General features: G+C 39.1%; 1 protein-coding gene across 8 annotated transcripts in view; it reads left to right on the forward strand.

Annotated features, from left to right (window-relative positions):
* The window catches only part of diaph2 (diaphanous-related formin 2), a 505065-nt gene that overhangs the window by 376935 nt on the left and 113331 nt on the right, over positions 1-14799 (forward strand). For all 8 annotated transcript variants that reach the window (XM_065273074.2, XM_065273073.2, XM_065273078.2 and 5 more), the window contains one exon: positions 5678-5802. In XM_065273074.2, the coding sequence (XP_065129146.2) occupies positions 5678-5802 (125 nt within the window). The remainder of the gene's footprint in view (positions 1-5677; positions 5803-14799) is intronic.

Below are 14799 nucleotides of genomic sequence, written 5' to 3' on the forward strand. Positions count from 1 at the left end.
TATACCCAAATCATTTTGGCCTTGTAGTCATCGCTGCCTTTGTTTTGTGGTAAACAAGATTTTTTTCAGCATGTACTCTCCGATGTTTGAGTTTCATCATTGTTGAGACCTGCACCGTTATTAGCTGACCTCAGGGCTGCCTGCTTTTCAACATCAACACAGACCCAGAGAGCAGTCTTGCCTATCCATCTCCATCATCTGCATACCCGCAATTCTCTCTCTTTCTGTGTAAAAAAAAAAAAACTCCAACATGCCATCAGTGGTCTTTAAACCAATCGTGTTTTAGCTTTTATAACCAGCCTGACAAGCTTGTAACATCGCCGCAAGAGCTTAAAGTCGTGCCTTTGCCCTCTCATTCACTTTCAATTCTCTCCTTCATTCTTTCTTGTAGTTTTTGCTCTTTCACAAGGTATGTCCTCAGACAGAATGTTAACCTCGGCTTTGTAAGCCCTGATTAGGGGACAGTAAATCCGCCAGCGTCCTCCTAATGACATAGAGACTTCCCTTTATATCGTTGTTACTGCTTTGAGCAGATTTGTAGCTGTGCCAGTTTTGCTCCTGTTTTGGCTTTATTGTTGAGAATGAAAAGCACATGTCATTAGCCTTGACCTTGAGAAATAAACCTTGCAGCTTGGCTGACCAGTTGTGCTTTATATAAAGGATGCTTCACCTAATGTACAATCTCAAACACCAAATGCAAGTAGTATATATGACTTTGCGTAAATTGCACATTTACTTGTCTGTTAGCCAGTAACTTTTTTAGGAGTTGCAATATGTGTGGTCGATTTCAGAGTTGAATTGTGAAAGCTAAAGTGACTTAAATGGGACATATCATGAAAATCTGACTTTAAAAGTGCTATAATTTGGTCCCCAGTGCTTCTATCAATCTAGAAAAAGTGAAAAAGAACGACCCAATAATTTAGTTTTGGTAAACTTTTCTCTGCAGGCATGTGAAAAATAGGTCATTGAAATTTGGCTCCCCTTATGATGTAAAAAGGGTATCTTATTATAATAATACAGTCTCCTAATCTGCACTATCCAATCACGACACTGCCATTTAATGCAGATAGAGAGAAAACAATTGACAGCACAATTGAGTTTCAATTTGTGCTGTCAAATTGAAACTCTCTGGGGTCGGCTGCGGCGCGGGCGCCGCAAACTCTTTATTTTTCGATCACTCCCCAAACAGACTTAGATAACTCTGCTGATTTTTGACATACAGATATGATTTATACATCATTTAAAACGTTAAATTGTCTAGTTTTTTTCTGTCCACTCCCAATAAAAACAGCATGTTGTGCTTTTCGCAAAATTAAGAAAATAAACATGATGCGCGTTTTGTTCTCTCTCCCTCAGTGAAGTCCTTTCAGAAACACGTCAGAAAAATGAACTGTAACTTAACGAATATTTGTCATATAAACAAAAGATAAATGTCTACATAATGCTTGGAATGTCTGCTTTTGGAAGATGTAAGTGAAATCGAAAACAATTATTGTAATTCGTTGTTAACTGTATTAGAAGAGAGAGATGTACCGTCTTTCTTCTGTTGCTTCATTATCTATAATGAGCCACGCCCCGCTCCATTGAAGAAAAGAGCAGAGATCATCCATATTCATTAGTCAACCCCACAGTCAATGGACATTCCATTCCGTCTCTGCATATTGACAGTCAATGGACATTCCACACCATTCACTGCTGTGTTAAGTTTTAATCCGAGTGCTGGAAACATGACATCTACTTGTTTACTCGTGACTGTAACTAAAGTTATCTCCAGACGCGAGTGTGACTCGATCGACGTCCAAACGCACACACAAACACACAATACCTCATATTTGAAGCGCTTTGTGGTATCATTATAAAAGATGCGATTGCACACATCACATACTTGTTTACTCGCGCCTAAATCTCCAGACAGACGCGAGTGTGTGTGCTTCGTCAGTGTGACGGGATCGATGTCCGACATATAAATCCTTATTTACTTGCGGATGTGTGTCAGTTTCTCCAGACGCGAGTGTTTTCTTTGTCTTCCGTCAAACAGCTGAGGCGACGGGAACGCACATAAACAAACACGCGAGTCAGGAAACTCGACGCGCTTTTTGGTATTCTTATAAAATACGCGATTGCAAACAGTACAATCCTTATTTAGTTGCGTCATATCTCCGCACAGCAAGTTTATTAAACACAGGATCACTCGCATGTGCACACATTCACTGCTTTTTATGATCAACACGTGAGGTAATGGCGGCGGCTGTAAACAAACATTGATAAGTTTATCACGCGTGTCCCTGGTTGTGTTTCTACTATAATGATTACAAAAACACAAATAGGAGTCCAGACAACGATAGGCAGTTGTTCTTTTGAGCTTTTTACTGCACAAAAGTAAACCTCTCGCTGGCCAACCAAACACTAACCCTGTGTTGAAGTGTGTTCATTTTACGATGGCCAAACAGTATCTTTACCATGATTAGGCTACCATGGATTTTAAAAGGTAACTTATACTTGTGAAATGAATAGAAAATATTTCAATAGAAATATATATATATATATATATATATATATATATATATATATATATATATATATATAATGTGTGTGTGTGTGTATTTACATTATATTGAAAAGTAAACCTTATCATGGTTTTACTACAGAGGTAGTTACATTCCTGTTGAACATCCCCACAAGGCTCATTATTCAATTCTTTTGTCTCTCAGCTGTCAATCACTGATTATTCAGGAGCTTTCCCGCCTCCATGCATACAGCCTCTCTCAAGCAAAAGTGTCTTAGAAATTGTAAATCAATATCTTGCTTTATGTGATTGAGTAGGCCATATGATTTTCACATCATTTTGAAGAAAAAACTCTAGACTACTAGATCCAGTTTGGAAAGTCTTGGGAAACATGTTAAGAATGAGTTTTGTGGAGTTATATCAGTGACTTAAAAATTTTGCTTTTTCAAAAACCACGCATAAACATTTTTCTCTCAAAAATACAAACATGTACATACATGTTGATTATATGATATTGTAGCCCAGTTTGTGATGAACACAGTGTTATGAGACTTTTGCCATTAATATGTTTTTAAGCAACTGAAAAAGCACAAATGTCAGTGCATGTCAAAACTTCCCCAGGGCCCTAAAAACCCCTTAGACCCCAGAGGGTTAACAAACCAACATCATGGCGATCAGTGTTTGCATTTCTTCAGCTCATTTACATTTTAAAGGACACAACAAAAAAACAACACATTTTTGCTCACACCTACAAAGTGGCAATTTTAATATGTTATAAAAAGTTATCTATATTGTATTTTGAGCTAAAACTGTACATGTACTTTGGGAACACCATTTATTTTATTTTATTTTACATCTTAACTCTTTCACCGCCAGCGTTTTTTAAAAAAGTTGCCAGCCAGCGCCAGCGTTTTTCATGATTTTCACCAAAGTTTAATGCCTTCCAGAAAATGTTCTTCTTTAAATATATAAACATACCAAATGAAAGAACAGACCCTCTGCTTTTAAACAAAAAATGTTTCATCCTACCTTTAGTGGTTCTTTTGTAATCAGCTTTTGAATATGGGTAGGTTTCTGCAAAAACACCACATTTTGAGCAAAAAGCAGAAATAATTCCATTTTTGTGACGGACTTTTCATAGAGATCCCATTCAGAGCGATCTTTAAAACACACACGGACATGCAGCCACTTGCCATAGGGCAATACTTCCAGGTTTAAAAAGTTGCGGAATTGCGGAAAGACGGAAAATCTCGTCATTGGCAGGGAAGCGTTTTCTCTTGATTGACGAGATATCTCGTCAATGGTGGCGAAAGAGTTAAAAAGTCTTGTGAAATGTCCCATTTAAGATACAAACCAAATGAAAAGCACCATAGCTTTTACCATTTTGTGTCACAGACGTAATGTAACAAAAGAAAACTTTTTATTATATTCAAATGTAAATGCTGCCAAATACTATAAAATTTCATGCCTAGTAATAAATTATACTGTATATGGATGTTAAAATGTTAAAGGTGCTGTGTGTAGATTTTAGCGCCATCTAATGGTGAGATTGCGAATTGCAACCAATGCCTCACTACAACGCTCACCCCTCCCTTTCGAAACACACAGAAAAGCTATGGTAGCTGCCACAGGTTAAATATGTCGTTGTCTGAGATAACATAGTGACGAAAAGCGCCCTGTAGAGCAGTTTGTCCATTTGAGGCTACTGTAAAAACATGGAGGTGCGAAATTGCGACTTCAATGTAAGGTGACCCACGGTTGGTGTATGTAGATAAAAACGGCTCATTCTAAGGAAATAAAACATACCAGTTCATTATTTAAGGTATTTATACACCTCTCAAAATATAGTTATGTATATTATATTGCTTTTTTCAAGAGATCCTCCTAAAATATACACACTGTGCCTTTAAATGTTAATTTTGTCTTGCACTCACTGTTAAAGAGCAAAAATTTCCTTTTTGAAATTCTGCACAGACACATCTTTAGTCACATTATTAACGCTAATTATGTAATTATTGAGCTGAAATCTCAGTCGAAATTTAATCAGAGTATCGTTTAACTGAGTAACGCTTAAAGAGATGGATGTGACCTGGGTTGCTCTCGCCAGATGCCCTTACATCGACCCCCTCTGAGAGGTTTTGTCCACTTTAAGACTCAGACACCAATACCCATGTCTCTCATGAGTCAGGGCTTTGACCTCCTTGTGCCACGATCATTCAAACTGCATGTATCGATAAACCTACAGTAAAGCCATACACCAAGCGAGCACTAAGGCGATCACAGCTGCGTTCGCATTCCCAATGCTCCCAATAGGACACTACAGACTCTTTGAAGTCCAGACTTGAAAGGACTGCAGTGAGTGCAGAGAGAGACAGAAAGCAGTAAACAGTGATTATGTGGAGATTAATGAAGCTGAACCCATGCTGATGCCTTTCTGCCCTCGGACAGCAGTCGCACTCAGTGTGTTCAACCCCAGGAACACTTAGATACACCTGCTCATATCTGAGCACACCTGCAAGATATGCTTGAAACAGCTAGTGGGAGCATGAGCAAAAAATGATAAGAAAGAAATGTCCATGTGGTAAACAACAGAATATATAAATGTTAAATTCTGTTCGAGTATGTTTGCTTTCTTCATTCTTTTTTTCTTGCATTGACTATGCATCAGTATTGTTGTAAGTAATTGGTAATCTAAAGGACAGTTTCGTGATTTGTGCAACTTTTATCCATTTATTTCAAATAATAATTTCACCTTTGAAGTTTTTTAGTTGAATTCATTGGCAGTAACTTCAGTACTTTGGGTTTTACCGGACTTTATATCTAAAGATTTCTGAGAGTTGGGTAAGATGGTTAGACTTAATGTTGCTTGTCCAAATATTGGATTTTAAATAAGAGTGCTGAAGTTCAACAAACAGTATGGAGGAGGCAGACATCAGCCTCCCACACAGTGTAGGAGAGTAAAATGAAGAAAAAAATTACAATAAAGTCTAAGTTTAAATAGCAAGTACCGTAGTTCTCTCCACAATTAGGCATAGCACACTAAGACACAAAGAGTTGTATTAAATGAGTGTTAAATAGTTCACTATCACTATAGACTATAGAAGTCTTTCTCTATCCACAATCTGAGCAATGTATTTATAATGCATTGATTTCTCTCTCTTCTTTTTCCAGTATCTGCCCAGATCCTGAAAGCCAGCCTGGACACAATGGAACGTCACATCCAGAGACTGGAGAACGACATTCAGAACTTCCCTAAGAATGATGACAAACACGATAAGTTTGTTGAAAAGATGTCAATATCCTTTGAATTAATGTACTACTGTTTTTTGGATGTGGGGCTGACTGTGTGTTATACTGCAGATGCTAGACCTTCACTTGGCATTGGCTTTCCAGTCCCTAAATGGGACCCAGGTGATTTTTTTCCCAGTGGAATGTGGATAGTATTTAAGGGTTTACAGTCTCTCAGAGACTTTGCCTCCTGAGAACTGGACGGCTGTCACAAAGTTAGATGTTTATCGGTGGTCCTCAAGCTCTCCAAAGGGGCTTTTTATACTGCAGAAAACACCGTCTCACAGCCAAAAAGAGGCAGCTGGGTGTATAACCTCATGGTGTTTTCATCTCCTAACCAACCACAGGTCCCTTCTCTTGAACTTTCAGAAGGGTATCACCTCCCAAAGCGGATAAAAGAATAGTGATCACTATAGTGAGTTAGATTTAGATGGCTGATGAAGTTAGACAGTTGTTTGACTTTTCCTTGACATGTGGATGTTTATGTGTGCCTAAAGTGAGCAGGTGTTAAAAACCATTCTGATTTAGGGAGGTTTGACTTTTGCATTGGTTTTCCGTACTGAGTGACTGACTTTTATATTCCCACTGCGATCCCTGCCGTTCCTCTGCAGCTTTATTAACTAGGAGCATGAACCATTAATCAATGACTTATCAAGTCTGAAAGTCTTCCCATATGTTCTCCTAGCACAGGAAAGACAGCAGTTAACCTTATTTTAGCTCTTTGTTCACAAGCCCAACGCTAAGATTTATGGGGGGCTTACTATGCACTATGGGTGGCGTAAGAGTAATAGGCCCAGCACGCACTAAAAATCTGCTCAGAGTCAAAAAGTGCTGCTTAAATTTGTATGCTTTTAGAACAATGAGCTTCCCTTGCACACACACACACACACACAAAAACAAAACAAAGCAAAATATCTTTGTGGCCTTAGTGACGGTATTGATTAACAGGACTGTGGCAGGATCGGAACTTGAGCGAATGTCGAATTGGTGGGCATCAGACGATTGCAAACCCGACCGGGCCCCAAGCACAAACACGACCGCATCTCACTTCTGTCTTCTGTTTATCAGAGCCGCCACACAGCCACATAGTGAATATGGTCACATCCGTTTGATGATGTGAGTTTTTTCTTACCAAAGAAAAGAATGAGAGAGAAGCTGATGAAAGGAAACGGTTCCACCCCCATTGTGCACCAGGCGCAATTCGTTTTCAGGGGCGTCGGAGTCCGGCTACTGACTGACAGGGCGTTCAAACACAGCTGTGCCGACTCTTTTGCGCATCACAGGGCAGACATTGTCACGGAGCTAAATAAGGCCAAAAGCTGTTTCATTCGGCCATTGTGGACAGCAGGGTAGATGCCCGAGAGGGAGTGATTGAATTTGTGAATGCGGAGGTGCGCGGGCGTGCATGCATGCGTTTTTTGCCTATAGCTGCGCTCCATCGCTCTCCATAGCAACAGGCTACTAGGACTCTCTTTATGGGTTTGACCTCAGTGTGACTTTTTGACAGATGAGTTGGTGTATTCGAATGGCAGTAAAGGATGTGTTTTAAAACCGGTTTGTTTAAATGGCATGGGAGAGGTAATTTGTGTGACTAAGAAAATAGACAGATGTTGTCTTGTTTACAATGTGTTCGTTGCCTGTAGATACTCGTTCGAATCAGACTACACCAGGTGGGCACTGTCAGACTCCTCAGGTTTTCATCCGTTTCTATGCACTGTAGCCTTGAGATCCGTGTGATTTAATCTAGCCTGAAATCACATTATTTTCTTTTTTTATTTATTTTCTTACTCTCTTCTGCTCTAGGGAGACCCAACGCAACGCGATTGTGCCGTTTCATATGCAGAACATTTGTTTCTCTTCAGTTTTCACGCCAGCTCAAACAGCAGATTTAGAGCCCTGCCTGTGAGGTAGGAGAATGAACTAGTATGTTGCAAATTTTATGATATAAAAAGGCATTAACTAGAGAGAGAGAGAGAGCGAGAGCAGAAGAGGAATTTTGCCTAGGTGGGTGTCAGCTTTTTTTGGATGTAATAATGGCAGTACACATTTCACACTCCTCGGAAACTATGGAGGTGACATTTTGCAATATTAAAAAATTTCGCCAAATAAGGGAATATCATATTAGATTCACATTAAGGCGCTTATAACTCTGGAACAAATATGCATTTATTAGCTTACGTGGCGATGCACAGTTGATATATTGATTCATTAAATAGAAATGATTGTGGCACCAAATCAAGGCCTCCTGGAAAATGCACCCAGCACACTGTTGCAAAGATAAATAAACTCTAGATATGAATAAGGGTTAGTTTTTAGAGTCAAATAAAAGGATTTTCTTTTATTACCCACTGCTCAACGTTCCCTTGTTGTTTTGTAATATGAATATGTGAGACTATGTTTGTTTGAAATATTAGGTAGGCTGTGAAGGACTAGTTGTAGATGCAGTGTGAGTATTTGCAAGAACAAAATTGAAATCGCACCGGCTCACGTACATTATTTAAACAGTGTTTCGTACAAAAAATCTCGGTGAATCATAATTCGCACTACCTGCTAACAGTAAAGCTTTATTTTTTTATTTAAGTGTACACTTTGGAGAATATTATCTGTTGTTTGCGCTCCAAAAAGAAAAAAATATATAATAATCCTCATAAAGGTGTTTGCAGTCTAGAGACTTTTTCATTACATAAATGCATTTCATATACACTGGCATACATTAACACCATGTAGTTATTACAGTTCCACTCTCAAAACTGAGCGCAATATCCAGAGAAATGCAGACAGAGTAGCTCATATCAGTACGAATGCTTTTTTTTCCACCATTACTGTAATGTATGCAAATGTGTGAGTGGGGTGTTTGTTCAGCAGTTTAGTGATGTCTATCTATCAGAATTAATGGCACCCCACAAAGGCCTTTAAATGAACTAGAGGCCCCAGGAGAGCTTTAACTCAGCAGCGGGCCTGTGCTGGTTGTGCGGGGAGTGCTGTTGGTGGTCTGCCCGGGAACCATGCGTACTGGGAACTTAATGGAGAGCGGAAGGGCTGCGGCGATGTTCGGCGTCCATACTGAGCTTTGATGGATGATGAAGCCTGTCTAATAGATCTAGCTCTGCTGTAATTCAGCATGCTGATATTTTACTTAACCTTTGTGCTCTCTAGGGATTGAGAAACACCAATCATCTGGCCAATTTCTTCCCTAACCACCTATTTAAATGGCAGGGAACATTCAGAAGCAGAGCGGTTCAAATAAATACAATGCTGATTTAAATAGAAAAACGGTTCTGATGAAAAACAACAAGTATGGCTGGTCTCTAAGATAGTGATAGGTTTGTTTTTAATGATATGGAAATAAACAATCAATATATAGACTTATTAATCGTCTTTTCTTAAAGGGGACATGTGATGAAAATCTGACTTTTTTCATGTTTAAGTGCTATAATTGGGTCCCCAGTGCTTTTATCAACCTAGAAAATGTGAAAAAGATCAACCCAGTAACTTAGTTTTTGTAAACCATTCTGTGCAAGCATGTGGAAAAATAAGTTATTGAAATTTGGCTCCCCTTGTGATGTCAGAAGGGGATAATACCGCCCCTTAATCTGCACTATCCAACCAAGACAGTGCTATTTAGTGCAGAAATCAGCTCATTTGCATTTAAAATGACACACCCAAAATGCTCACATCTACAAAGTGGCAATTTAAATATCCTATAATAAATTATCTATATGGTATTTTTAACTAAAAATTCACATACGTACTCTGGAGATATCAAAGATTTATTTTACATCTGAAAAAAGTATTGTGAAATGTCCCCTTTAAATGTCTTATTTATTTGACTATCACAATAACTTTGAACTTTCTTCACTTGGGATTTTTTTCAAATATAAATGTTAATATTATAATTAATTTGGCAGAAGCTGCTATCCAAAGCATGCATGCATTTTTATCAGTGTTTTAAACTCTTGACCTTTGGCTTTAATGATAAGTAAATCAGTAAATCATTAGTTAAGTAAATAATTTGAAAGTCCTAATGTATTATTTAAAATATGTTTACAAGGCTCTCAAACAAATCGATTGCGTATGCAATAATTGTTCCTGAAAAGCCATCATGAAAATGGTGCCAGCTCACAGCTGAGATAAGGGTGCTTATTTGTTCGCATTCACCAGATTAATGCGTTCATAAAATGCAAGGCTTCCCCTTCACCTGCCAAACCGTTAACATGCCATTGAGACGAGAGGGCGTCGTTCCTTTAAAGACTCCCTGAAGCTTTACGCTTTATTGTGCCTCTTTTTAAAATGCCTATAAACAAATCATCTTTCATAGCTGCCTAGTTAGACCAACCAATGGAAGCCAAAGACAAGTCGAGCTGGTCATTGTATATGACATCTGTGATTTTCTTGTTTTTTTAACCCCTGCTTGTGTTAAGGGATATGTATTGAGCTGACCCGAGCCTGCTCACGTAAACAATCTTCTTTTAGGCGAGAAAAATATTGAAGTGCATTGTTCCTTTGTGAGCTATGAATTTCTTTTTAAAAGGCTGTGGGTGCCGTGCCAGATTTAGAGTGTAGACCTGCACTCAGCGGGACGGTGTAACACTTGATTCCCAGCATATCACCTCTTACGTGTTATATTCCGGTACACATTGCCTTTGTGTGTTTTTATACCTGCTGTGGAAATGCACTTCCTGTTGCATAAGGCAGCAACGAGTAATGGGTTCAGAAGCGCGGGAAGGCGTTTCGTGCATCTGATGTAAATGTTAAGCCATAGGAGGTTTCTTAGAAAGCTGTCTGCTAGTTTGATTGCAGCTGAAGATCTTGGGAATGAAGGTGAGGATTGATCAGCACAGACTGTTTTACCTTTGGGTCCGTAGCTGCTAATGAATTGATGAAGATGTGTTTGCAGCAGCCTACGCAGCGATTCTAGCCTCTCGCTCTTGTTTGTGCCTCGGCTTAGTCTGAAACCCTTGTTAATTATGGAATTAGGTCACCAGAATGTGGTGACATTCACCGATGGTAATGTTTACTTCACAGTTACTTCCCTGTAGTTCTGGTGAAATGTACTTGGAAATAATAAAGCAAACAACGGATTGCATCACGAGTTGGACTACAGAAACAAATAAAACGTGATTGTTTTGACCCATATCTTTGACGTCCTTCCTGTGGCCCACTGTTGTCTACAGAGGACAGCATTGTTGGGAAACAATGGCGTTCTTTAATTTACCACACGTCACAGGAGACATTAAGATTTTAATTAACAAATTCTAATGGGTCCTGAGCAAAATAAACAAAACACAGCCCAAATAATAATTGCAGTTTCCGTAATGATTGTCATAAGGAAGGCAAAGGCCGGACTGTGGGCACAAAACGGACTTGGTGCTCGCGTCTGTGATTATGTTGCTGTCGTTGCGCAGATTTGTGTTTATTGGGAAATGGCACCCAAACCATGTGTTTTGTGTGATAGGATTTTGCATATGCTAATGCACTTGATTGCCTTGATGTGTGGCTGGGTGGGGGAGTCTCAGCACGAAGGAGAGAGGCTCGATAACTGCTTCTTCAAATCCCATCCTCAAAGCTACCGACATTCAGCGCGCTTTAGGGAGGAGGCTGCGTTTGTAAAGCCGTGATTAGAAGGGTATTTAATGGAACATCAGCGCCACCGGTGCAGAATGATGCTGATTGGTAAAGTGCTGTTTTGCTTTGGCCATTTGTGCTATTATTGCTGTGTTTAATTGATGGAATTGACATTTGAGATTTTGTTTTATAAGAATAACTCAAGTGAAGGTTGGGCACAGTTAAGGTGAAGGGTAATAATAACAACTGTCAATAATTTAGTTTTACCAGTAGAGTAGTGAATAAAGCCCAAATCTAGACTGCATTTGCTTAATCAGTTTTTATGTCTCATTTTCAGTAATTTGGTATCTAAACTTTCAATGTGTGACATTCTGAAAAGCAAACTGAGGTGTTAAATAACGTTTTTAGAAAAAGTGACAAAGTGAAATCTGTCAGTTAAGTGAGAAAACCTTCTTTCCTTTAAAGTCACAATGAAATTGAAACGAAAAACTATATTTTTTATATTCTGGTATTTTTTAAAATAACTTATCTGTGAGCTTCATTATTAAAAATCTATGTCAACCTATGTCAAAAGTGCGACCTTCAAATGTGGAACAGGAAGTGATTTGTTGCTGTTTTTGGGATTCTGACTGGCTCACGTGGGCTTGAGCTTTTTGTTACACAATATGTACCGGGGATGTGTCAATGAACACTTTTCTGAAAACTGACATGTGTGCACAAAGTTATTTTTAAAATCAGAGAGGTTGAAATGTCCGTTTATCAAAATAGCCGTGGGCGGGGTCCGGGAAAAGATCGGAGTGATTAGCAATAGCAACATGACCCAACTTCAAATGATCCAATCAGTTCTCGATGGATGAATTAAAGTCCAACCCTGCCTTTTTTTTTCATTTCAGAAGCCATTTCTCTCGGATACACGTCACCACCTAGAAAATAAGACAATCGCTGCTTCCATTTCATGCCGACTTTAAACTGAGTTTAATGTTATACCCCATTGGCTTATATATAAGCACTTTCCCTGAATGGCAAAGATTTTGTACAAAACTCATAGATTTGAAAAGCGCTGTGTCCCTGATTGTCCAGCTAATTTTTATGTTGTGATTGGCTCTGACCTCTGATGTCAGCTGGTAAATGTGACGCTCCTTACCATGTTTGAAAGATTCTGTCGCAATGCAATGCTAACAGGAGCTTAATTACAGGCTGAATACGAAGCGGGAGAAATTTGGATAATGTCGGTCTTGTCAACATCACCAATCCCAGGAAGTAAACATTTGACTACAATCCGTGTGTTTGTTGTAGTCCAAGAAAAGATATTTACATTGGAGACGATAACTCGCGTCATTGTTTACTTTGGGGTATGTACCTTTTGCATATCATTACCATGTACTAATACAAACTTACAGAGCAAAGAGAATGTGAAATAGTGAATCGGACCATAGGTGCCCTTTAATATCTTGAATTAAGGATACTTAAATACTTGTACTTAAAATCAAGTAAAAAAAAGGACGGAAATGAATTTGCAGTGTAGTACTTTGTAGCATTCTTTGTACAGTACATTCCCTCTGTTTAGTTCAGTATTCAGCCCATGGAAAGCTGACAGTGATGGTAAAGTACTCATTTACTGCACTGTTTATTTCCACTGTGGTATAGCACAGATCTTCATCACCCCTATATAAGACCCTCAGATTGTTCATCAGCATCTCTCGTAGTACAATCTTTAAATCACAGCCAAACAGTTTAAATCATTCGGCTCCATACTTTGGCTGTCTTCACACATAAGTGTTCTGCTGGGCCCCCAGAGACACATATCAGCCCTGTGCTGTACTCTAATGAAAATGACACTTTAAAAGAGATTGAGCATATTTCTGCGATCGTATCTCATACATCAAATTTTCGTGATTGCCTGACCTGATTTTCTTAGTTGTCCTGCCTCAGTTAGTCATGGAAACGTCTCCATGCGAGTTATCATTATGCATGTGAATTCTCTGGAAATTCAACAATCAGTGTCTTGTTAGGAAGGAAAAAACTAGGGTTGATTTGGCAGCTCCATTAACCCAGAGCTCAGAGCTGACATGGCCACTAAGACTGAGGTTGACAGGCATACTACTCCCAAGGGCGGAGGTGGAAGCCTTCAACCGACTCAACCTCTCTCTCTATAATAGTGCGTCTCATCCACTCTGTGTAACACACCGTCACCGTAAAAATATGGACGTGTGACGTACTGTGTGTGTAGATTGACATGAGAAGCATAACTCCATCTGAAAGGCGATGAGATGTACAGTATTTGGCTACTCCTTATTTTATGGTTGGCATATTAGAGGGCAAGGACTGTATAGGGGTTGGCATATGAAAGATATATATAAAGGACATCCCTAGCGAAAGGCTCTTGAAGTGGTGTTCTGCAGTTGTGACATTTTTCTCAGTCATATATGATTCACTCCTGCATCTTTCAAGCTATCCTTTCTTGAAATGCATGTGTTTTTTGCTGCATTTGACATGTCAGAATTCAGGACCTGGGACATGATCAAAAACAGATTTTAGCCAGATGCCAATTTGACACATCAAATAAAATATCTGAGCCGGCTGTGTTAGTCCCATAATGGGAAAATTTAATGGAAGTCATGTTTTATATAAAAATGTGTCCTTTATAGCATTCTGTCCGGATCATTTGGCTCTGTGCTCATTTATGTTATTAGCCCTCTCTAATATCAAGGACAGATAAATGCCTCAGTAAATGAAGGACATGTCCAAGAACTCATACTATTTTCTATGCTATCATGTTAATTGCAGTACTATTTTGTGTTTGTGTGGACATTGGGTTTTTCTGTTCTTCCTGTGTGCTGTATTAACACGGGGACAATGAAATGCTTAATATGGCTGCTCTGGCGAATAAAGGCATTGCAAACCAGACCGCCTGGTGGCTTCCCTCAAAGGACTTTGGTATCATGTACAGTACAATGTAAAAAGTGAAATTTGGAACTACTTAAAAAAATAAAATACTTAAATTGGTAACACATAGGGGTGGTTTCCCGGACAGAGATTATCTTAAACCAGGACTGGGCTTTAGTTTAATTAGGAAATATACAGTAACTATATAAAAATGTATGGTGATAAAATTACGTTTATGGAAGACCGGAGCATGTGTTGCGGCTACTGTGATTGGCTGTTGGCTACGCTTCAGACAAGTCTTCCGTTAAGCATTAACGCTTCTGTTGTTAACATCAATGTACATTTTTGAATGTACCGTGAGTAAGAGAGAGAGAGAGAGAGAGAGACATGGACAGAGAGAGAGAGAGACAGAGAGAGAGAGAGACAGAGAGAGAGAGAGAGAGAGAGAGAGAGAGCATTCTTGTTGTCTTGAGGGTTTTGGCAAAGATCCACCGAGAGCACTCATCTTCTGGAACTTTTTTGCTTCTGCTCCAGTCAGTTCTTCATTATAACCC

Source organism: Paramisgurnus dabryanus, chromosome 16 (assembly GCF_030506205.2).
Source record: "Paramisgurnus dabryanus chromosome 16, PD_genome_1.1, whole genome shotgun sequence".
In the NCBI taxonomy this organism is placed as follows: domain Eukaryota; kingdom Metazoa; phylum Chordata; class Actinopteri; order Cypriniformes; family Cobitidae; genus Paramisgurnus; species Paramisgurnus dabryanus.